Consider the following 24,069-nt stretch of genomic DNA (forward strand, 5'->3'; position numbering starts at 1 on the left):
CATTTAACCTAAATGAAAAACATAAAATTTATGGTGTGCGTCATTTATCTTTTTATGTGATGGAAACATCTCCATGGAGGACTGCAAAAAGAAAACGAAAAAAAAGAGAGAGAGAGAGAGAGAGAGAGAGAGAGAGAGAGGGAGAAAAAATAACATTTAAGGCATTCTCATCCTAAATGGTTACTATGTCAGGGTCAGGCATACAACCAAACCAGGGGGACAGGTATGGGAATGAGGGTAATGCCGTCCTATGCTGACCTTGTCATGGGCCACATGGAAGAGGTATTATTCAACTCGACATGTAGCATTTGCATTCCCTGAGTTGCTACATACTTTTTGTTGACATCTTTGTGATCTGTGGAGAGCTGCATTGTACCTGTATTTGGGCTGCAGACAACAGCGACAACATTGAGAGCTGCGTGACCACAAAACATGGCTGATCAACCACCCTTCTGAATCAATGGGACTGAATGCCCATTGGTATCTGGGTACATTTACACTCTTTTGCAGTGATCCTCAGGCATCAGACAAATCTTGCACTTGTTGGTGAACAATATTGATCAGGGTCCCATTCCAGGTGTTTCGTTGTCCACCTCCAGACACAAACACACACACACACACACACACACACACACACACACACACACACACACAAGTTGTCTGCAAGAAACCAGCTTACTGTTCTGTTGCATTCTCCTCGTGATAGGTACAGACCACAATTTGCAGGTAGCAGTTTGTCAGCCCACATCGTATGTCTGCGGGATAACCAGTGAAGGACAGATTTTCCGTATTGTGTGTTTCATTCTGTATTGTGTGTTTCATTGCAATGGTCTAAGGAAGTGACATCACTTAAGTGTACAGCAATTTAGTAAGCAATTTCACTTGCCAAAAACCCTTGCCATAAAGTAAGTGTGTACACACATTCTGAGCTGAAATGACACAGACTGAATAGTGCACCAGAGCCAAATTGTCCTGTCACATTTGGAGACTCTGTGCAGTATGGCTGTATATAGCAATTTCCTGTGTTCGAAAGAGAATTGAGAGAGAGATTTCATATCAAAAGAACACAACTGTGCAAGTTGCAAAATTGGTTCTGAACTTTTTGTGAGCAGTTCACTGTGCAAAATGGAGCAGCTACTAGTTCACCCCCACAAAACTTCAAGAAGTCTGTCATCAGCTGAATATCAGTCTCTCTGTAAAAGCACCAAGTTGTTGAGGACAAGGAGTAAAAGAAAGAAATATGTTTTGTTCTCAATTGTTTCTATTGTAGAAATAACTGAGAATTAATTACGAATTTGGCACGTGACTTGTTTGACTATCATGATTGCATAATGATAAGGCTCTGTACTTACATTTGGGTAGAGCCATCCAGATTTAGGTTGCCTCTAGTTTTACAAAATTTTTAAGGAAAATGTTGGGCTGATTCATGTACAAAGTACAGATGGTTGTCCAGTGCCAGGCTGTTCTCCGTGCCTTGTGTCATCATCATCAACAACGAGATGTAGCCTTCTCTCCCTCAAGTCACGCACATTTTTCTTCACTCTTTCATTGCATTCCTAAAGGAGTGTATAGGATGTCGGAGAAATTTTAGATGCTTCACTTGCTAGTTTTGTTATACTACAATGTCCATATACCATTTCCAAAGCAAAGTAAACATGAAGTGACACTTCAGACTTATTGTTCACTTGCGCCTTTTTCCACAGTGTCTGCAACTTTTGCACCACTTATTTCCATTTAAGAAGAAACCAAGTATATAAACAAATGTGTGATGCCACTTGTTAAATATCTCGTAAGATGGAAACAGTGTGTGGCTAGGGTGCCCTGTCGGGTAGACCGTTCACCTGTTGCAAGTCTCTCGAGTTGACGTCACTGTGGCGACTTGTGTGTCAATGGGGTGAAATGATGATGATAAGGACAACACAACAGCCAGTCCCTCAGCGGAGAAAATCTCCGACCCAGCAGGGAATCGAACCCGGGCCATTAGGTATGACATTCCGTCGCACTGACCACTCAGCTATCAGGGGCGGACAGTATCTCATAAAAAATATATCACAACCGATTTTTAAACAGAAGTAACCTGAAATTATTTACTATCTGTGTAAGTTTTGTGTTGCTTGCAGATCGCATCATCAAACTGCATTTCAGTGTGATGAGTGACTAGAATAACTGAGATAAGGGTTTTAGCTCTAATCCTTGTAAGAGCATTGTCCAGTCATGCTTCCTGCTTTGTGCAAAGGTCTGCCAACATGAAATCTAAGAAACAGAGGTGAATAAATGCTTAAAGACTTTGTACAGTTAGAATAGAGATGACAGCAGAAGCTCACCTCATTTCATACAAAATCCGTGTGTCTGTTGATAGTCAAATGAAACAATATACTTTGTTAACTTTTTGGAGACCAGCCACTGAGAAGAATATCGAGCCTAGGAAACCGACATTTGTGCTGTTATCTAAAGCATTATAGGCACATATGTAACTGATGTATCTTCAAGTGTGATACATGCTAAAGAGAAGACCAAACATCAAGATGTATTTTTCATATATACTTCAGTTCTTTGATAGTGAAAAGTACGAGGTGAGTATTGAGCGATTTCTTCCCCTTGAGCTTTCAAAATGTCTTGTTCACTCATCATACATGAAGTATTTGTGGCAGAATTACAGCAGACTATGAAACATAATGATTTCAATCACAAAATTACATTAATGTGATCGTATTGGCTCAGCATTCACGTCACATCTGTTATGTTCACTAATTTTTCTTTCAAGTAATTCTAGAAATTGACAATAGAAGACAGCACCAGTCAAGGGACAGGTAGTGAGATATCTGTACATTGTTCTTATATGCATAATTCAGTTTTTTGAGCAATAGATGGCTAACGCATCAAAAAAATAGCGGTTCAACTTATATTCTGGTGCAGTCTTTGTAACACAAAGTTGTGGCACGAGCTTGCTTGGGCTTCATCTACAAAGTGTTAAGCCTCAGTGACTGCTGTAGCATTGCAGAACTGTTCCGTCCCGTGTTTTACTCAGTCACATGTTTTACTGAGCAAGGCTGCTCTATGTCTCAAAGTTAATTAGTCTTTTTTTGTCCACTGTTATCACTTAATTGATTTGATGAAATACAAGTATATTGGTAGACAAGGTAATTTCACCTGGTTGTAATGGATAAATCAAACCATGAAAAGTCAGGTTGGAATATCAACAATTACAGAAGGGGTAGATTGCTACTCACTGTAAAGATGACACATTGGATTGAAGACACTCAATATGAAAAACTGTGTGGTAGTCTTTCATTGTACCTGTCTGCTTCTTGATGTGTCATCTTTACAGTGGTTAGCGCTCTTCTATTCTTTCCACAATTGTTGTAATGGATATATGTTTCATGTGGGTTAATTTGCATGTTTTTGATAATTGTTCTGATTAGTGCATTAGCATAATTGTTCTTATTTATGTACACAAAATGTTTTCAATATTTTCTGTAACAAAAGTTATAACAGTGCAGTAAGCCACAATTCCACTTGATGCATGTGTTCGTTTAATTGCTCATCTTCATTGTTTGCTGAGTGTTTTAGCAGCTTACCCTTATAAAGATAGAAATAAGGGATGCTCTTTTTTTATGTTTTAGATGACGAACAGCCAATCCCTCCACCACTTACACCAGCAACTCTTAAAACAATGCGACCTCCACCCCAGAAACTTCTCTTCTCTGCTACACTTTCCCAGGATCCTGAGAAGTTGCAGCTGCTGGGATTGTTCCAACCTAAGTTGTTTACATCAGTAGTTTCACAGGAAAAAGGTAAATTTTACATTATCAGCCATCCAAAACTTTTATAGTGACAACCACTTTGTAATGAACCCACACGTAACAAATATTTCCGTGAAGCTCAGTAAAAATGCCCTAAGATCAGTATTTCTGAGATTTATATTTACTGAGAGCTACTTAAGGAAGAACTATCTTTAAATGAACAAATATGAGCCAATTTGCAGTTCAGGTTCATTTTTGGTTGTTGCAAATGTTAATGTAAATGACATTCAACTATACACAGAAGTGTACTTCAAACATATCACAATCTCAACCTGTGTGCCCCACGTCAAAGGGGCCGACATAGCACAGAGGCTCACTCCGGTTTGGCACACAGTCAATGGGTCAGTGGCAAAACAGTTTCTTGTCTTTAATTTGTCAATTGAGGAGCAAGGGATTCGTACGTGTGAAGAGAACTGGAATGTCGGAAAGTGTGCCACGAGAGTATTCAGATAAGCGAAATTGGCTCGTGCCTGGAAACATGCCCAGCTCGTCTGATCTGATCCGATATGGGAGAGCGTTGTGACCAGGGGTGTGACACGGCGTTGTCATTTCCAGCTGGTGACAAACTGCACAGCCCGTTCACCTACTACATTGAGGAAGCCCGTGTCGACACTGTCCTTCGATGTCCACCAGGGCAGCTGTCAACGCTCAGTGCTGTTGCGACACACTATGGAACCTCTGAAGGGCTATTAAAAGCGAGAGACCAGTCAGATTGTGATAAGGTGTGATTTTGCTTCATAGTAACGTGAGGCCAGACACTGCCTGTGTCACACAAAATGCTGTGCATTGTTTTCATGTGAGGTGTGGGATTGTCCATCTTACAGTTCGCATCTGTTGTCTAATGATTTCGGGTCGCCTGTACCTGAAGGATCAGCTCTTTGTCTGTGATCGAGTGGTGCGTGTTGCTGTGGAAGAGTGGTTCCAATGCCAGCATTCGTCCTTCTCGGAAAGTAGAGACAAATTAGTGCCGTGTCAGAACAGTCACCTCGGCAGAGGGGGTGATTGTGTGTGGACTCTGTCAGAGCCTCATTGCTGTGCTTCTCGATTGCTGTAGTGTTCATTTCATGATGAAGAATCTGTAATATCTCAAATGTGTCACTACATTTTATGTGAATCACACAACTAAATGACAGTATTTCACGTTTGATTCTTTGATCAATATTTTCTAACTCCATTCTAATGGGCTCGGTAGAAAGAGATGTATCGGCACACAAAACACTCGGATTATTGTCGGTACGTCGAAGCTAGCACATGTACGTGTTTGGGATCAAACTTGCGAATTTCTTAGTATAATGTACTTTGTAATTAGAAAACCTTCTGGAATGTCCAATCTTTTGGTGAAAAAGTCTAAATACAGGAAGGGAGATTCTAATATAGATGGCAAAATGGTTTTAATATGATATTTTAAATAGCGATTTCCGACAAAATTTGTAAGATGGCATGTGGAGTAGCTCACATTATGTGATCTCGCAGGTGTTGCCTTGAAATGCAAGTGTGCAAACTCATCACATCCTTTTTTATTGTATCCGCTGTAGACTGGATAATCATCATCAGCCAGTTCAATCACTTAATGATGTGGCCTCTTTGAGTCAGCGTGTAACAAAGCATCCCAGCAAGATCTTCCAATTCTTCCAATCCTGAGCTTCCCGTTGCCGGTTGAATCCCACTGTCTTCTTTATATCTTTGCCCCACCTGTCTGGTGGTCTTCTTTTAGGTCTCTTTTGGTAAACTGGGCTCCAGCCAAGGACTTGTTCGAGCAACGTGACCAGCCCACTGCCATTTCAATGTATTCACTCTTTCCATTATGTGGATTTCTTAGTACAATGTAGTTTGTAATGAGAATACCTTCCAGAACATCCAATCTTTTGGTGAAAAAGTCTAAATACAGGAAGGGAGGTTCTAATGTAGATGGAAAAAATGGTTGTAATACGATATTTTAAGTAGCAATTTCCGACAACATTTGTTCGTCTTATTTCAACTGCTCTCTTCCTGTCTTTTTTCGTTTAACCCAACATAGATCTTTCCATTCCTCTTTGGGCTACTGCTAGCTTCCTAACAATGAACTCGTTTGATGTCCATGTTTTGCAGCCGTAAGATATTACTGGCAATGTACATTGGTCAAAAATAGATTTCCTCAGCTCAACTGACATCTTTGGTTTCAAAATTGAATAGTGCCTCCCACAAGCTTGCCAGCCCAATTTAATTCATTGTAATATTTCTGGTTTTAAATCTCCTTTCATGTTTATCAGTTGACCCAGATAGATATATTCTGCGACTCTTTGGAGTTGTGTACTTCCAACTGATATATTTCCCTCAGGTGTCCATTCATTGATCATTATCTTGGTTTTATCAGTGTTCATTTTTAGTTCAACTTCAGAGCACACTAATGCAAATTCGTTAACTAATACTTGAAGTTGTTCTATGTCATTTGCAAATAGGACAATATCATCTGCAAACCTCAAGTTGTCCAGTCTTTTCTCAAGAACTTGAGTTTCCCAATTCACTTTAGACATGGCTTTTTTTTTTTTTTTTTTTTAAAGACTGCTGAAAATAGTTTGAGAGATACAGAATCACCTTGCTTTACACCATTTTCAATAGGAAATTCATTAGTATCTTCGGCAACGCTCACAAAGACTGTGGAGGTTTTGTAAATGTTATGTAGGATTTTGATATGGCCCTGTTCTTCTCCTTGTTCTTTTAAACCCGCAAACATAGCTGGGTGACTGATTGAATCAAAGGCCTTTTCAAAGTCTATAAAACCAAGGCAAAGGGGTAGATGGTACTCAGTTGTTCTACTAATTATTTCCCATAGTGTGAATATATGGTCAAATGTGCTAAATCCTGATCAGAAACCGGCTTGCTCAATGGGTTGAGTCTGGTCGAGTTTAGTGCTCAATCTGATAGTCAAGATCCAGTGAAAACTTTGTACACCTTTATCCCAGTCTCTTGGTAGTGTACCACAGTGCAAACAACCTGAAAATATCTTAGCTACATGCTTTGTGAATTCCTCATACATCAGATTTAGAACATCGACTGGAGCAGTCCCTTTTTTTCATATTGTCTATTGCATATTTGATTTCTGATGGGAGTATTTCTGTAATTTGGGAAACAGAAGCATCCAATTTGTCTAGGATCAAGATATCATCATTGATTTTACTGTATAGGTTAGTATAGAAATTTCCAATATATTCCAGTATTTTTCCTTGTCTATAATTCAGCCTTGATCTGTGTCTAATGCTATCAGCTGATTCCTTCCAATCATAAGCACTCGCTTGGCTTTCTTTAAACTAGATTTATTCTCAAGACTGGCTTTTAGCACGTCTTCTTCATACTTCTTGATGTCGTCTTTCATGCTCTTTCTCGAAGCTTTGCACAGCTCTGCATATTCTGTCTTATCTTTGTGTGTATCAACTTCATTCTTCTTCTCTTGTCCATCAAACCTGTTGTTTTATTTTTTAGTTTCTTGGGTTGGTTTTGAGATTTACATGGGCTTCCCACTTCTTCAGCTGTTTTGATTAGCACCTTTGATACTTCTTCTGCTTCACAATTTTTTTTAATTTCTCTGGATTCTTTCTTGCAATTCCTCTTTCCATTCTTCATGATTTTTGACCTTTAAAATTTTACTTTTTTGTTTAATTAGTTTTAATCTTCCATATTTTGTATTAAATTCAAATCTTGCTCTTACTAGTCAATGATCGCTGCTTGTCTTGAACCTGTTTAACACAGTGACATCTTTAATGTTTTGAGGCCTATTGGTGAGAATGAAGTCTCTCTCGTTTTTTACTTCAAAGTTAGAACTCCTCCAAGTTCATTTGCGACTTGGGTGCTTCTTGAAAAACGTATTCGTAATAGGTGTTTTCATGCATTTCCCAAACTGTACCAATCTCTCACCCCTATCATTTCTTTTGTCTATTCCATATTTGCTAACAACTGAATCACCTTCTTTGTATGTTCCAACTTTGTCATTCAATTCTCCAGTTATGAATTTACAAAAACAATCTCTGCCTTTCTCATAGGTTCCCTTCAGACACTCGTAGAAAGATTCTATCTCCAGACATTCGTAGAAAGATTCTACCTCTTCATCTGAGCGAGTAGACGTAGGTGTGTATGCTTGAACTATTTGGATCTTATACCTGTCTGATATTTTTGGGACGAAGCATCCAATTCTGCTTGAAATTCCTTCTAAAACTGCTATCTTGTCGACAATGGTTCTGTTTACTAAAACTCCAACTCCATTTAATTTTCCATTTGGTTCTCCACAGTAATATGAGAGATTCCCTGAATTCAAGCAAAGGCAGTTTTTGCCTTTACTGCGCACTTCACTTAAACCAATGATGCCAGTTAATTTTCTCTAGTTCCTCTTCTATTTCCGTTAATCTGTCATCTCCCACTAGCGTACGACAATTGTACGTACATATTTGAAGGCAATGCTTCTCTTGTTTTATAGACTTTGGATTTTGTGACACTAAAGCAGCTCCCAACCAGAGATCTGAACGTGGGCCTATTTTAACTCCGGAACATTTTACCTTACTGTCACACATTATGACTCAAAGGTGAGAAGCATAACCACCATGCTTGCTTCAGAACGGATTGGCGATATAACTTTCCAAGCCGCCCCTAACATGGGGTACAGATGCCTTTGTCAGGCCGCTCCTCTTTAGAACAGGCGCTGCCTATGCATGAGAAGTATAGGTTGGAAAATGAAAGACACCTAGCCCTCAAAACCTAATAGTGTAGGGTTGGAAAAGAACAAGAGTTGGCTGAGGATGCCCAGATTGGAAAGATAAAAGTAAGGAGCCTGACATAAGTAAGTGGAAGCAATACCAGGACTCAGCTTGGGTCCCTGGGGGATTTATTGTGTTATGGTGACATAAATATAGTGCTTGCTTTTAGTGAACAGCTGCATCTGTTAGCAAACTTCATTGTAATGCAAAGAAGCAAGAAGTTTTCTCCTCTTTCTATTCTTTTACTGCAGACACCATGAAGTAAAATCCCTCTTTCAGGATCTACAGGGCAAGTATTAGATCATCATCATCATCACCTAGAATAGTTTTCAGCCCCGGACTGCATCTGTTTGGAAAATGACCCTTGCCATCAAGTCTGTTTTCCCATCATCTTTGTGTTCACTCTGGTCCAGTCCTCACCTCCTTTTTCAACACTCTCCTCCACACGTTTCAGTCATCTATTCCTCAGTCTTCCTCTTGATCTTTTCCTTCGCACCTCCATTTCTTGTGTCTTCTTGGTGATCCCATTGTTTTCTATTCTCTTTAAGTGCCCATACCATCTTAACCATGATGTTTCTATCCTGCTCTGCAAGAGACCCTCTTTCACTGTTTCCTTTACACTTTCATTCCTCATCCTACCTTTCCTCGTTACTCCTATCCCACTTCTGAGGACTTGTTGCCACATGCCTGTAATCTGCTTACATATCTTCCCTTCATGACCCATGTTTCAAGTGCATAAGTCAGTACTGGAATATACAGTACCACTGTGCTTTTTTGTGGGTCATATTTGTTCCAAACCAAGTGCCGAATACTTCACAGGAATCTTCTGTCTGTCTGTCATGTTCACTGATTTCTTTGTCATTTCTTTCATTTTCCTCTGTCACACTCCCCAAGTACCTAACACTTCCACCTTTTTCAATTGTTCACCTCCAATACTTGTTCCAGCAGTTGGTGTATCTTTATCTCTAGTTGTAACCAGTATCTTGCGTATGTTGATATTAAATTTCATTCCATACTGTCTCACAGTTTCTTCCTAAGCGTCCAGCTGTCCCAGAATCTCCTCCTCCCTGTTCCCCCAGATAATCAAATCTTCTGCAAACACCATTGCTTTCACCCTGTCTTCCCCAGTTATTTTCTGACACCTTATTCATTATTTCATCCAAGGTCACAATGCAGACACCTCTTGTTTGCTGGAACCAATCCGTCCTTTCACTTCCCACTTTCACACAACTCAGATTTCCGCAGTACATTGCAGTAAAGTTTCCACAATGATGTCGCAGCTGACGAACTGCGAACATCATATTTAACTCACCGTAATATTATGAAGAGGAAACAATCCTGAAAATGGGAACTCTTTCCCTAAATATAATTTGTGCAAGGAATAAAAAACGAAAATCATGACTGGCAGAAAAGCAGGTATTTTGGGCTACACGCCTAAAAATATGAGTTACTTGAAATGGGAACTTACTTAATGTTACTTGCAATGGGAAATTACTTGTGTTACTTGAAATGGTAAATGAAGACATTCCAATAGGTGGAAGGTGATAGTAAGATATCTTATTAAAGAATGGAAAATCCAGGATGAAATGTAACAATATTATGAAAAGGTTGGTTGCTACTCACCATATAGCAGAGATTACTCACCATATAGCAGAGATGCTGAGTTGCAGATATGCACAACAAAAAGACTCTCACAGAATGAGCTACAAGACCTTTGTCGAAGAAAGACAACACACACACAAATTCAACTCATTCACACATGACCATAGTCTTTGGCAGCTGAAGCCCAGTCTTTTTGTTGTGCCTGTCTGCAACTTGCTATATGGTGAACAGCAACTATCCTTTTCATTATATTGTTACATATATTGTTATAATTGAAAATTGTGTGCATCAGGTATCAGGCTAGTTTGGTTAACAGGATCATAAATTTCAATGTAGAAAATAAGCTGTGTGATATTGAAAGGACAATAATTTTCCATACAGGGATATAAGTTTGGCAGCATTTTTAGTATAGATAAAACAATGTAGATGTAGTAGGAAAGTTGTAGTTGAATTTAAATAATTTAGGAGTAAAGGAGACCACTCGTCAAATAGCAGAAGTGTTGAGCTGTCGACAGGCATGCTCAAAAATAAAATAAAACTTAGTTGTGTGTTGAGTTAGAGCACAAATATACAAACCAGACTAGTGCCCCCCTCCACACACACACACACACACACACACACACACACACACACACAAACTACGAGGGTCATTCAATAAGTAATGCCCCACATTTACACACACTTCTACGAGTAATGCCCCGCTCTTTTTTTTTTTTTTAAATGCTATTAATATACGTAGACAAACATACTTGTTGGTGCTTCACGTTTGATGTTGGTTCTGTGTGCCGGTGAAGTTTTGAACCGTTCTGGCAGATGGCAGAGCCGTAGTGCAGTTTCAAAATGGCGTCTACAAACTACTCATGTTACAAGCAGCATGATGTTATTGAATTCTTGCATGCAGAAAAAGAAACTATGATGAACATCCATAAACATTTTTGTGCAGTGTATGGTGATGCTGCAGTTGGGCAACGGGTAAAGAAAGTTACAGCCTCATGAAATGCAGAAACAGAGCTTGATGGTCAGCCGCACTCTGGATGTCCTGTCACAACAGCCACTGCTCCAGACATGCTGAATCATGCGCATGCCACTATTTGTGCCGACCAGTGCATCACAACTCTACAATTGTCTCTGTAGTTGCTGGTCAGCATTGGAAGTGCATCTGCTATGATTGAGACGCTTGGATATTCAAGGTGGTGCTCACAGTGGGTGCCACGAATGCTCACAGCAGACCACAAGATTCGAAGGAGGGCCATTTCACCCGAATTGTTGGAGCATTTTGAGACCGATGGAGAGGCCTTTCTGAGAAAGATTGTTATGGGGGACGAAAGCTGGGTACACTACATTGCGCTGGAAACAAAAAGGCAGTCCATGGAGTGGCATCATCCTCATTCACCACAAAAGAAGAAAATTAAGACAACCGCATCAGTTGGAAAAGTCATGGTGACAGTCTTCTGGAATTATTATGGCATCATTCTCGTGGATATAATGCTGAGAGGGTCACCACAATTCAGAGCCATACTTGAAGACTCTGAATAAACTCAAGAACCGTTTCTGACGTGTATGATTGGGCAAGAATCCAGCAGAAATCTTGCGCCAACACAATAATGTACACCCACGCACAAGTCTGACAACCCAACAACAATAATTCATGTATCATGTCTGTGACACTATCTCCCCTATTTCGTGGTAATACAAAACGAGCTGCCCTTCTTTTTATTTTTTCGATGTCATCCGTCAGTCTCACCTGATGCGGATCCTACACCGCACAACAATACTCCAGAATAGGGCAGACAAGCGTGGTGTGAGCAGTCTCTTTAGTAGACCTGTTGCACCTTCTAAGTGTGACTTATAGCATAATTTAAATTTAGCTTATTTCTTTTAGTACTCATGTTAATAACTTCACACTTTTCTTTATTCTGGGTCAGTTGCCACTTTTCGCACCATACAGATATCTTACTTAGTCGTTTTGATCATCTGATGACTTTACAAGATGGTAAATGACAGCATCATCTGCAAACAATCTAAGACGGTTACTCAGATTGTCTCCTATGTTGTTAATATAGATCAGGAACAATAGAGGGCATATAACACTTCCATGGGGAATGCCGGATATTACTTCTGTTTTACTTGATGACTTTCCGTCTATTACTATGAACTGTGACCTTTCTGATGGGAAATCACGAATCCAGTCACACAGCTGAGGCGATACTCTGTAGGCACGCTGTGTGGTTAGAAGACGCTTGTGAGGAATGGTGTCGAAAGCCTTCTGGAAATCTAGAAATATGAAATCAATTTGACATCCCCTGTCGATAGCACTTATTACTTCATGAGTATAAAGAGCTAGTTGTGTTTCACAAGAACGATATTTTCTGAATCCGTGCTGACTGTTTGTCAATAAATCGTTTTCTTCGAGGTACTTCATAATGTTCAAATACAGTATATGTTCCAAAATCCTACTGCAGATCAACGTTAGTGATATAGGCCTGTAATTCAGCGGATTACTCCTGCTTCCCTTTTTTGGTATTGCTGTGACTTGATCAATTTTCCAGTCTTTAGGAAGGATCTTTCTTGAGCAAGTGGTTGTATATAATTGCTAAATATGGAGCTATTTTATCAGCATACTCTGAGAGGAACCTGACTGGTATACAGTCTGGACCGGAGGCCTTGGGTTTATTAAGTGATTTAAGCTGCTTTGTTACACCGAGGATATCTACTTCTATGTCGCTTATCTTGGCAGTTGTTCTTGATTGGAATTCAGAAATATTTACTTAGTCTTCTTTGGTGAAGGAGTTTCGGAAAACCATGTTTAATAACTCTGCCTTAGTGGCACCGTCATCAGTGACTTCACCGTTGTTATCCCGCAGTGAAGGTATTGATTGTGTTGTGCCACTGGTGTGCTTTATGTATGACCAGAATCTCTTTGGGTTTTCTGCCAGATTTCAAGAGAGAATTTTGTTGTGGAAATTATTAAAAGCATCTCGCATTGAAATAAACACTATATTTTGAACTTCTGTAAAACTTTGCAAATCTTGAGGATTTTGCATTCTTTTAAATTTGGCATGCTTTTTTTGGTTGCTTTTGCAACAACAATCTGACCCGTTTTGTGTACCATGGGGGACCAGTACCATCACTTATTAATTTATGTGGTATATATCTCTCAATTGCTGTCGATACTATCTCTTGGAAAACATTCCACAACTTTTCTACACATACATGATCAGATCGGAATGATTTTTTTAAATAGATATACTTTGCGTTTCTTTTTGATGGTTGTAAGTGTTAGGGTATTCAGCCTAGCAGCATCTGTCTTGTGGTCGCTAATCCTTGTATTTGTCACAATACTCACTGTTTGTCCAGGATTATTTGTTGCTAAAAGATCAAGTATGCTTTCGCAACCATTTACTCTTCGAGTGGGCTCATGAACTAATTGTTCAAAATAATTTTCTGAGAAAGCATTCAGTACAATTTCGGATAACGTTTTATACCTGCTGCCGGCTTTAAACGTATAATTTTTCCAGCATATCGAGGGTAGATTGACGTCACCACCAACTATAATTATATGAGCAGGGTTCTTATTTGAAATGAGACTCAAGTTTTCTTTCAGCTGTTCAGTAAATATATCTTCTGAGTCGAGGGGTCGGTAAAACGATCCAATTAATAGTTTCGTCCGATTGTCAGGTATAACCTCTACCCATACTATTTCACATGAACTATCTACTTCAGTTTCACTACATCTTAAACTACCTCTGACAGCAACAAATACTCCACCACCAACTGTGTTTAATCTATCCTTTCTGAACACTGATCGTTTGAAAAAATTTCGGCTGAACTTATTTCCGGCTTTAGCCAGCTCTCTGTATGTACAACTATTTGAGATTCAGTGCTTTCTATTAGGACTTGGAGCTCTGGTTCTTTCCCAACACAGCTACGACAATTTACAACTACAATACCAATCGTTTCTACAACTACCTTACTGAGTTTTACCTGCCCACTTTTAGACAGACGCCCCTTCTGTGGTTCCCTGAGACCCTCTAACCTAAAACACTGCCCAGTCCCTTCCACACAGCCCTCGCTACCCGTGTGCAGTGGACTTGGACCTATTAAGCGGAACCCAGAAACCCACCACCCGATGGCGCAAGTCAAGGAATCTGCAGCCTACACGGTCACAGAACCGCCTGAGCCTCTGATTCAGACCCTCCACTCGACTCTGCACCAAAGGACCACAGTCGGTTCTATTGACGATGCTGCAGATGGTGAGCTCCGCCTTAATCGTGGAAGCAAGACTGGCAGTCTTTACCATTTCCACTAGCCGCTCAAAACCAGACAGAATTTGATCCGATCCAAAGCGACACACGTCATTGGTACAGACATGAGCCACCACCTGCAGTTGGCTGCACCTTGTACTCTTAATGGCATCCGGAAGCACTCTTTCCACATCCGGAATGACTCCCCCTGGTATGCACACAGAGTGCACACTGGCTTCCTTCCCCTCCTTAGCAGCCATGTTCCTTAAGGGGCTCCATTATGCACCTAACGTTGGAGCTCCCAACTACCAGCAAACCGACCCTCTGTGAATGCCCAGACCTTGCGGGCTGAGAAGCTTCCTCTGGAATAGGGTGGACGACTGCATCCAGCTCAGAGACATCGTCAGCCGCATATAATGCCCGAAACCTGTTCGTCAAACGAACCAGGGAGGCCCTGCTATTGGCCCCTCGGAAAGCCCTAAGTTCAGCCCCTCGGAAAGTTTTTCACTGCCTGCCATACTTTGGAATGATCTGCCACTCGACCACGGGTGAGGGGTCAACCTCGGTGCAGGCAGTACCCGGGGCAGTCACAGCAGTGGACCATTTGGAGGACACATGGGACGTGCTCGACGTCCCTCGCATCCGCATGTCCGATCCCCCACAGTGACGTCCCTTGGCAGCAGCCTCAAGCTGAGTGACGGAAGCCAATGCAGCCTGGAGCTGTGAGCGAAGGGTCACCAACTCAGCTCACATCTGTACACAACACTCACAGTTCCTATCCATTACTGCAGTCGCTCCTGTTTGAAGCTCGTAGAAATATGCAACATACAAACAGTGTACTCGCCTTATTAGCAGCGGGAAATCGAAGTGCTCTCTCACTGACGGTCTAACCGACACAGCTGTTCTAACCAAACAAACAAAAGCCTGTCGATAGCAACGGCGGTACTGTACACTACGCTGTTATTGAAATTAAAGCTTGTGCCTAGTAAGCACTTGAACATGAAAGAAATTACTAAAATAAACTAGTAACTACACAGATAATTGAAAAGAAGTTGCTCTTGTTTGAAGCTCGTGAAAATATGTAACAGGCGAATGGTGTACTCGCCTTATTAGTAGCAGGAACTCACGGTGCGCTCTCGCTGACGGTCTAACCAACACACTCAATGTCTGAAGTAGTGCTGAGGGGAATTCATAACATGATTCCTGCATGGCTGTCCATAAATCCGTAAGGAAGAGGAGATCTCTTCTGAATAGCACATAGCAAAGCATCCCAGATGTGCTCAATAATGTTCATGTCTGGGGAGTTTGGAGGCCAGTAGAAGTGTTTAAACTCAGAAAAGTGTTCCTAGAGCCACTGTGTAGCAATTCTATACGTGTAGTGTGTAACATTGTTCTGTAGTGTGTCGCATTGTTCTGCTGGAATTTGCCAAGTCCATCAGAATGCACAGTGGACATGAATGGATGCAGGTGATGAGACAGTATGCTTATGTACGTGTCACCTGTCAGAGTGATATCTAGATGTGTCAGGGATCCCATATCACTCCAGCTGCATACGCTCCACACTGTTACAGAGCCTCCACCAGTTTGAACAGTCCCCTGCTGACATGCAGGATCCACAGATTCATGAGGTTCTCTCCATGCCCGTACCTGTCCATCTGCTTGATACAATTTTAAACAAAAGTCGTCTGACCAGGCTACATGTTTCCATTCATCAAGAGTCCAATGTCATCGTTGATAGGCCCAGGTGAGGTATAAAGCTTTGTGTCATGCAGTCATCAAGGGTACAAGAGTGGGTCTTCTTCCCGGAAAGCACATATCGATGATGTTTCGTTGAATGGTTCACACACTGGCACTTGTTGATGGCCCAGCATTGAATTCCGCAGAAATTTGCCGAAGGATTGCCCTTCTGTTACGTTCAGTGATTCTCTTCAGTTGTCGTCGGTCCCATTCGTGCAGGATCTTTTTCCGGCCACAGCGATGTCAGAGATTAGATGTTTTACCGGATCCCTGATATCATGGCACACTTGTAAAATGGTCATATGGGAAAATCCCCACTTCATCGCTACCTTGGAGATACTGTGTGCCATTGCGTGTGTGCTGACTGTAACACTACCTTCAAACCCACTTAAATCTTGATAACCTGCCATTGTAGCAGCAGTAGCTGATCTAACAATTGCGCCAGATGCTTGTTGTCTTGTATGGGTGTTGCCGACCGCAACACCGTATTCTGCCTGTTTACATATCTCTGTGTTTCAATACGTATGCCTATACCAGTTTCTTTGGCGCTTCTATATATAAAGACAAGCAGTGGCAAGAACCTGCAGCAAAATATGAAAAAAAGTCATTGGCCATTGATGATGATTGCTGTTTTGACAGTGAAGGACCAGAACAAATGAATACTGTCTTTCAACTGACTTACTGTGATGGTAGACATTGCCTGAAATGCTTCAATGTATGTTGAAATACACAATTGCCATCTTTCAGAATGTTGTTGTAAACTAGATCTGTCATCTGTTTGAATTGAGTTGTTCAAATGTGTAAGGATCATTGAAGAAAGGAGTAAATTGAATATTCAGTAATCCTGAGCAGTGAAGAATTTTCTTTCAGCATGACCGTGCAGGAAGTAGTAGTCCAATGAAATCAGGTTTGTACACAGCCCTGGTACAGAATAGGTGAACCAAGAGAACTTTTAGATCAGTGACCGTAATTAGCTACAAGAATTAGTAAAAAGGTAACACTGACTTAGAGTGACAGATCCAATGCACATTTAATACATGCACACAACTACCCTGTTAAAGTATTTTTTCTGCCCGCTGTACAAATTATCTGCCTGAGGCATAGTCACAATTCACTCTGTGAAAGAGTGGCTGTTATGCAAATGTGAAGATCATCGGTTGTGCAGAAGGAATCAATAGAAACGAATATTTTACAGGTTGTGTACTTCTGTGGTGCTGCCTGAAATAGTTGAAGGCAGCAAACTGCATTGAACTGTTTTGCAAATGCTGGCTGTGGTACAATGTCACCTGCTGTAGTAGATGACTTTGTAAACTCATCACTGATGTTCAGTAAGGGATATAAACCATCAGTGGTAAGGATGACAAGAAGGAAGATTTGATTGGAGAAAATGCTGTTGTAGTACCTGAAGCAGTTAGTAGTTATTTTCCTCACTTCACTCACATCTTGCTACTGTCAATGAGCTGGATTGACAACACCTAACAGTAACTAATTTTTTGTACATCCATCGTTTTGACTGGAAGTCTTGGGGACCAAGGCCATTCACTATTGTAAGAAAATGAAATGCCTACAGCTGTCTTTTTGATCTTATTTATTGTTTAGCTACCAGTTTTGATGCTTCAATGTGCCATCTTCAGGCCTTAGTTGATGTTGAAGAGACTATCATGAACCATATATAGGATGTATCAGTTATGTTGGCCACTGATACAGCATATATATGGATCGTGATAAACCTTTCGCCATCAACTAATGCCTCAACATGGCACAGTGAAGTGCTGAAACTGGTAGCTACACAATAAATAAGATGAAAAGGGCAGCTGTTGGTGTTTCACTTTCTTGCAATTATTCTAATCATTCTTTTTCTTCAGAAAACAAAGAATAGTATTTAAGGAATAAAATTCGGTTGTTGTTCTTTGTAGACTATCATTCATAGCAAGACCCAAGATTGTAATTTTATATGGGACCTACAAGGGAAAACCCATTTAATTGTTCGTAAGCTATGCTGCAGTTGCTAATAGACAGTGAACTTGCGATAAGAGACCTTTTGTGACCTAAAAAGTTCTTTTTCAGACTTTGTCACTTCACCCTTCCTGGCTGACTGCTGTGTAATGACAGTGTGGTTGCCTAGGGTGTTCTTTTTCTTTACTTTCTTCACACACAGGTGACAGACTCCATAGTGAGCAACGGGCTCTGGAGGCCCACTTCACACAAGGTCTCCAGTATGTCTGACTCAGGATTGTGTGCCTTGCTAAGACAGAATTTGCTATCTCAGTTTATTGGGTTCTGCTCAAATCAGGTTTCTACTCCTTCTTGAACCTGTCAGTTCCATAAAAAAGTGTTGGAATATCTTGTTTTTCTCACAGTCTGCAGTGTGGCCTGTTTCTAAGTAGGCCTTCACAACAACTTCCTTTGTGGGTCATCAGTGTTCTATGTGACATTTATGCTCATAGAACATCACCTCAGTTGTGTGCACAGTCTCGTCAGTATGTGCTTTGCACACAAGTAGGCGATGCAGTTGACTCTCGCCCCCTAAACCTTCAGAGATCTGAGGATCCCCGTGATAATGCCCATCGCATTGCCTGCATTAAAGGGAGCTTCCAGTCCTAGTAGTGCGACACATCCATAAATATAAACAAAATTGGTGAGGCTAAGTTAAATTCGCATGTTCAGTGATCAGATAAACGTTGAACCATTCAGATTACAGCCCTAGTACAAATGCTGTTCTCAGACAACGGACGAGTTAGTAGCCACTCATAAGCAAAAAGAAATAGCTCCAACTGCTGTCGAGCTTTCGGTAGCTGCTTCAAATTGGTGAGTCAAATGAACATCTGAAAGCAGTATCTGCGAGTTACCTCAACTACCGTTCTCTCCTGTGGGTACTGTCTCCTCTACCGGAAACTCAGGATCTGTGACCACTCACCCGTGATTGGTGTGTCAGTGGCAGGTTGTGAGGTCCTGTACAGGGGAGGCCACAACCGAGGAGAACAGCCATCCCCCTAACCAATAGAAACAGGAACAGAGTCATTGAGACTCATTTCATCCAGTTGTCAAACCTGCTCCATCTCGTATCAAGGCAAACACAAAAGTGTGTGAGTCTCTTAATTATCAGTGGTTCAAACTTATGGCAAACAGTGTTGCCCCTCAGGGAAATGGCTTTGAGTAGTGGGATGGATCATCCCTGCACACACTGTGTATTTGGTTAGAGGCCTCAATCAGCATATTGAATAGGCTGTTGTGGCAACTGCCTAGGGAAGAAAGTGCAACCAACTTCAGATATTGACACACAGTAGAACAGATTATGGCTGTGTGTGCTCTGAGTTCATACTCGATTCATTCTAGTGACTGACAGAGAAGATTGACGAGGCCACCTTGGCTCATGGAGTTCCAACCATCTGAAGTATTGTCACAGAACTTATCAGAAGTCACCGGTTCTGAACAGAGTAGAACGCCTGAACCGGGGACTTTGAAGACTGTGAGAAACTGTTCTGAGGCTTCTTGTACTTGTGACATTGTGTTGAGACCTATAGGGTCCCTCTAAATGGGTCAGGGGTGCACTGCAGGCTGCTGCCTAAGAGGCTGACTGTGTGTGGAGTGCACACAAGGGCGTTTTAGACTAGGCTTCTAACCATCCATTCCAGATAACGATAGCTGTAGTATTAGACCCAAAGAATTGCTCCCCTCAGATGAGCCAGCTAAAATCTTTGTGATCATCTCCTGAAGCATTCACAAAAATGTCTCAGAGTTTGAAGCAGCCCTAAAAAAAGTGGTGGAGTTCATATACTACTAGATATAAAAAGCTGACTAAAACTCAGAATTGACAGCAAATCTAAGTGTGTATCTAAAGGATAGGCTACCCACCCCCCACCGCCACCACCACACACACCCCTACCCTGCAATCACTGCTGCACACCTCTCTGTACCACCAATGCCCATCCCATCACCTTAGTTGGACCCCAGTGCCCAAAGACAACAGTGCCCAGCTGTGCCAGTTGTGCATCTATGTATGAGGTGTGTGTGTGTGTGTGTGTGTGTGTGTCCTCTGACAGAGTACATAGTCTTATAATTTATCCAACAGTCTACTTTTAAATGTGCCTGTCTGCTGCTCAACACCTCATCTACAGAGTTAGTTGCAATCTACCCTAATTCATACATGCTCTACCTCTGATCAGAAACATGCATAGGGACTGTATCTTATTTTTGAAAGAACAGTTGAGTCTGCACCGGATGGATAAATATCTAATAGAGCAGTCCATGTCACCAGCAATCCTCCTCAGTATATAGCCCCAGCAATCCTCCTCAGTATATAGCCATCATAAGGAAACGGCAATTACTGCATGATAGGTCTAAAAAGAAGCATAGGGCTATAGATAGAGAGATGCTGAATGAAACATGCTTGGGTGGGGAAGATGATGCGTGAAGCCTGCTGCTACAGAATCTTACAGTGCCTCTTAGTGGTACCAAAGTAGGCGTGTATACACTCACAGACCGGCCCAGCACAATTGCGTGGGTGCAGTATTTATTTACTTCCGAAAATCCTTTGTCTCAGTTCAGCACCAGTGTTTATTAACAAAAGTACTTTAATACTGGGTGTTAAATAATATTTGTGACAGGACTGAGAATTTATTGGTAGGGAGGATACAAGATGATATCTTTGATGGAAAGTCATTGACAGAAGTAAGCAATTTCAGGCATACCCCAAGGAAGTGAACTGGAGTCTTTGCGTTTTGTCTTGTATCTTAATGACCTGACAGACAATATTAACACTAACCTCAGACTTTTTGCAGATGCAGTTAGCAATAATGAAGTACTATTTATGCAAAGATTTGCAATTTGTTTTAAATGTACAGAACTTTAAAATTATGCGTTTTAATAAACAGACTCGGTATCATGTCACTACAATAGCAAGGATTGATGGTCGGAATCGGACAGCTCATACAAATTCCTGAATGTAACAACTTGTTGGGATGTGAAATCGAATGATCAGTTTACTTTGAAAATATTGTCAGTTTAGAAAGGAGACTGCTTACAAAATGTGTACATCCCATCCTAGAGTATTTCTCAAGTGTGTGGAACCCATGTCAAATAGATATTGAATATGTTCAAAGAAGGATAGCACAAATGGTAACGGATTTCTTTGACTTCCAGGAGAGCCTTATGGAGACATTGAAAAATCTTGACTTGCAGGTGCTTGGTATTTCATGAGACAAAATTTCAAGAAACAAATCTAAGAAGAGTGTCATAAAACATACTTCAGCCCCCTGTGTGCTGTACCTTAGACGGGCCACAAATACAAGATTAGACCAGTGTGCAAAAAGGCATTTTACACTGTCACTCTTTCTACATTCGTAATATGACTGGAATAGAAAGAAACAGAGGCAGCATCTCCCATCTAGCCAGCAGCACGCAGAGCACAGTGCTTCGTTTGTGAGTTGTAATGAACTTTTAATAACAAGAAGCGACATATACATATATTTTTTACAATGTGCATTGTAGTCTAAATTCTTAAATTTCTAGCGTGTTTGTATATCTAGTAGTTACAGTTCTACGTTTTAATTACTGTCCAGTCTATAGTTCCACAATCTTTAGTATAGGTAGGGACCGCGATTGCTACACTCAGATGCAAGCTAGGTTGGTGACTCTTCGTATGCAGCTCCAGCATCAGTCATGAAGCTTGCCAGTGGGCATCACTGTGGGGGCCCAGAATTGAGGATACAGAGTATGTCCAGCTTGTCCCTCATGACCTCTGATCGGTCCACTACTGTGACTGCTCTGGTTACTGCCCACATCACCCATGGTTGAGTGGGAGGTCGTTTCAAGGAGTGGTAGGTAGCAAAAGACTTTATGGGGGGCCTATCATAGAGCCTCTGCAGTTCATCTGACAAACAGGTTTCAGGCACTATCTGTGCAGCTAGATGCAATCATTCGCCCTGTTTGAGATGAACTCTCTCAGCCTGCGAGATCTGGTCATTCACAGAGGGTGGGATTCTGGTAGAATAAAATGTTACAAGAAATCTAAAATGAAAAATGTTTTTTTACACCAATATGTGCACAGATCTGATCCCGTGGTTAAATATTAATAACAACAAAAAAGTACTTCTTGGAGTGTCTTCCGAAACTAATCAATTAACGCCATAGAAGTTAAATACTTCTTTAGAAATGTATTGTGGCAAGAAGAGCTATTCTTGAACATTGAAGGAAAAACAACAGTCTTAGAAAAAAAAAGCAGTAATTAGATAAATACAAAATCCCTTGTCGGACAATACAATCGATAGAACAAAAGTTAAAGTTCTGACAGACCACTGTGGATTACATTCGTTGTGAATGCTAATGCTAAATCCATGTTGAGCACAAGTAATAAAAAAGTTAATGTTTCTAGCTCTAATCACCAAACCGCTGACAAAGTCCAGACACACCAAGCTGGCAGAGTCCAGTCTTTGAGGACGTGACATCTCGGTTGAAGAGCAGGTGGTGGGCAACGACAGCGGTTGCGGTGGCTCTGGTAAAGCTCCTTGGTTCTGGGCTGACGGTATCACTGCCTTTTGCTGCCTCACCGCGAGCATAAATCATTGATTTGCAGAGTACTACATCTTTCTGACTGTCTGGGCAGAAGCAGAACATAGTGCTGATTGGTGCACGCCAATGCTAGTTGAACATGACAGTTGAGATTTTGGCCTAGTCGCCGGTGTCGTCCTCCAATGGTAGACTCACTGACTTCTTGGCCATGTTCCATTGAGTGTAACCGTGGGCATTTGAACTGAGGAGATGGTAGGCATACCACAGCAATGGGAGCTCCACTGTCATGTGCGTAATGAGGTTCTCACAGGGGTATTGCTGCAAAAGAGGGGAAGAAATGTAGTGTTCATACCAGGAGGAGTCATTGCAGATGTGGAACAAGAGCTTCTGGATGCCATGAAAAGCACAGGATGCAGCCAACTGCAGGTTATGGCTCATGTCGGTACCAACATTGTGTGTTGCTTTGGATCAGAAGAGATTCTCCCTGGTTTCAGGCAGCTAACTAGAATAGTAAAGACTGCTAGTCTTTCTTGCTAAATAAAGGCAGAGCTTGTCATCTGTAGCATCGTCAATAGCACCAGTTGCAGATCTATGATACAGAGCTGAGTGGAATATCTGCATCAGAGGCTCAGAGAAATCTGCGAACATGTAGGTTGCAGGTTTTTTCGATTTGCTCCATAGTTTGGTGGGTTATCAGGATCCATGTAATGGGTCAGGTGACTACTACATGCAGAAGGCAGTTGCATGTGTAGCTGGAGCTGTGTGGAGGGGACTGGACAGTTTCTTTAGGTTAAGAGCCTCGTGGCAAAACTACAGAAAGGGCTTCTGTCTCAAAGGGTACAGGACAAACAAAAAAGAGGGTAGACATAGCAGCAGTCAGTATTGTAGTTGGAAATTGTTGTAGCTTTATAGGGAAAGAACCAGTGCTAATAGAAAGTACTGAAGCTTAAATGGTTGTGGGTGCTGAAGGCTGGGTAAAGCCGGAGATTAGTTCAGCCAAAATTTGTTCAAAGGACCTAACAGTGTTCAGAAATGATAGGTTAAATACAGTTGGGGGTGGCATGTTTGTTGCTGTTACAGGTAGTTTATCTATTAGGAAAAGTGAAGCAGGTAGTTGTTGTGAGGTAATATGAGTAGAGACTATACGTGTCAATGGAAGTAAATTAAATTATGTGTATGCAGACTGAAGCAACAAATTAAAATTTGTACCAAGGCTGGGATTCAAACTGTTTGCACAGCTCCTCAATTCAAATTCCCTTTCATGGTCAGCCCACATGGTATTTCCTGGGGGAAAGATCCTGAGCAAATAGAGAGCATCATGATGGGTACAGGTATTAGTGACTGCAATATAATTTTAGTGAGACCGTCCTCCGAAATATCCGAATCCACCAAAAGTACGAGGGTTGAATGAAAAGTAATGCCTCCACCTTCATTAATTGGGTTCAGATG

The 24,069-nt window shown here is 41.2% G+C and overlaps 1 protein-coding gene across 1 annotated transcript in view; it reads left to right on the top strand.

Moving 5' to 3' along the window:
• LOC126481507 (ATP-dependent RNA helicase DDX51) overlaps positions 1-24,069 on the top strand; it is a 155,805-nt gene that overhangs the window by 96,725 nt on the left and 35,011 nt on the right. Inside the window, exon 7 of the mRNA XM_050105303.1 lies at positions 3,624-3,794. Within this exon, the coding sequence (XP_049961260.1) occupies positions 3,624-3,794 (171 nt within the window). The remainder of the gene's footprint in view (positions 1-3,623; positions 3,795-24,069) is intronic.

This window comes from Schistocerca serialis, chromosome 5, assembly GCF_023864345.2.
Source record: "Schistocerca serialis cubense isolate TAMUIC-IGC-003099 chromosome 5, iqSchSeri2.2, whole genome shotgun sequence".
NCBI classification, from domain to species: Eukaryota; Metazoa; Arthropoda; class Insecta; order Orthoptera; family Acrididae; genus Schistocerca; species Schistocerca serialis.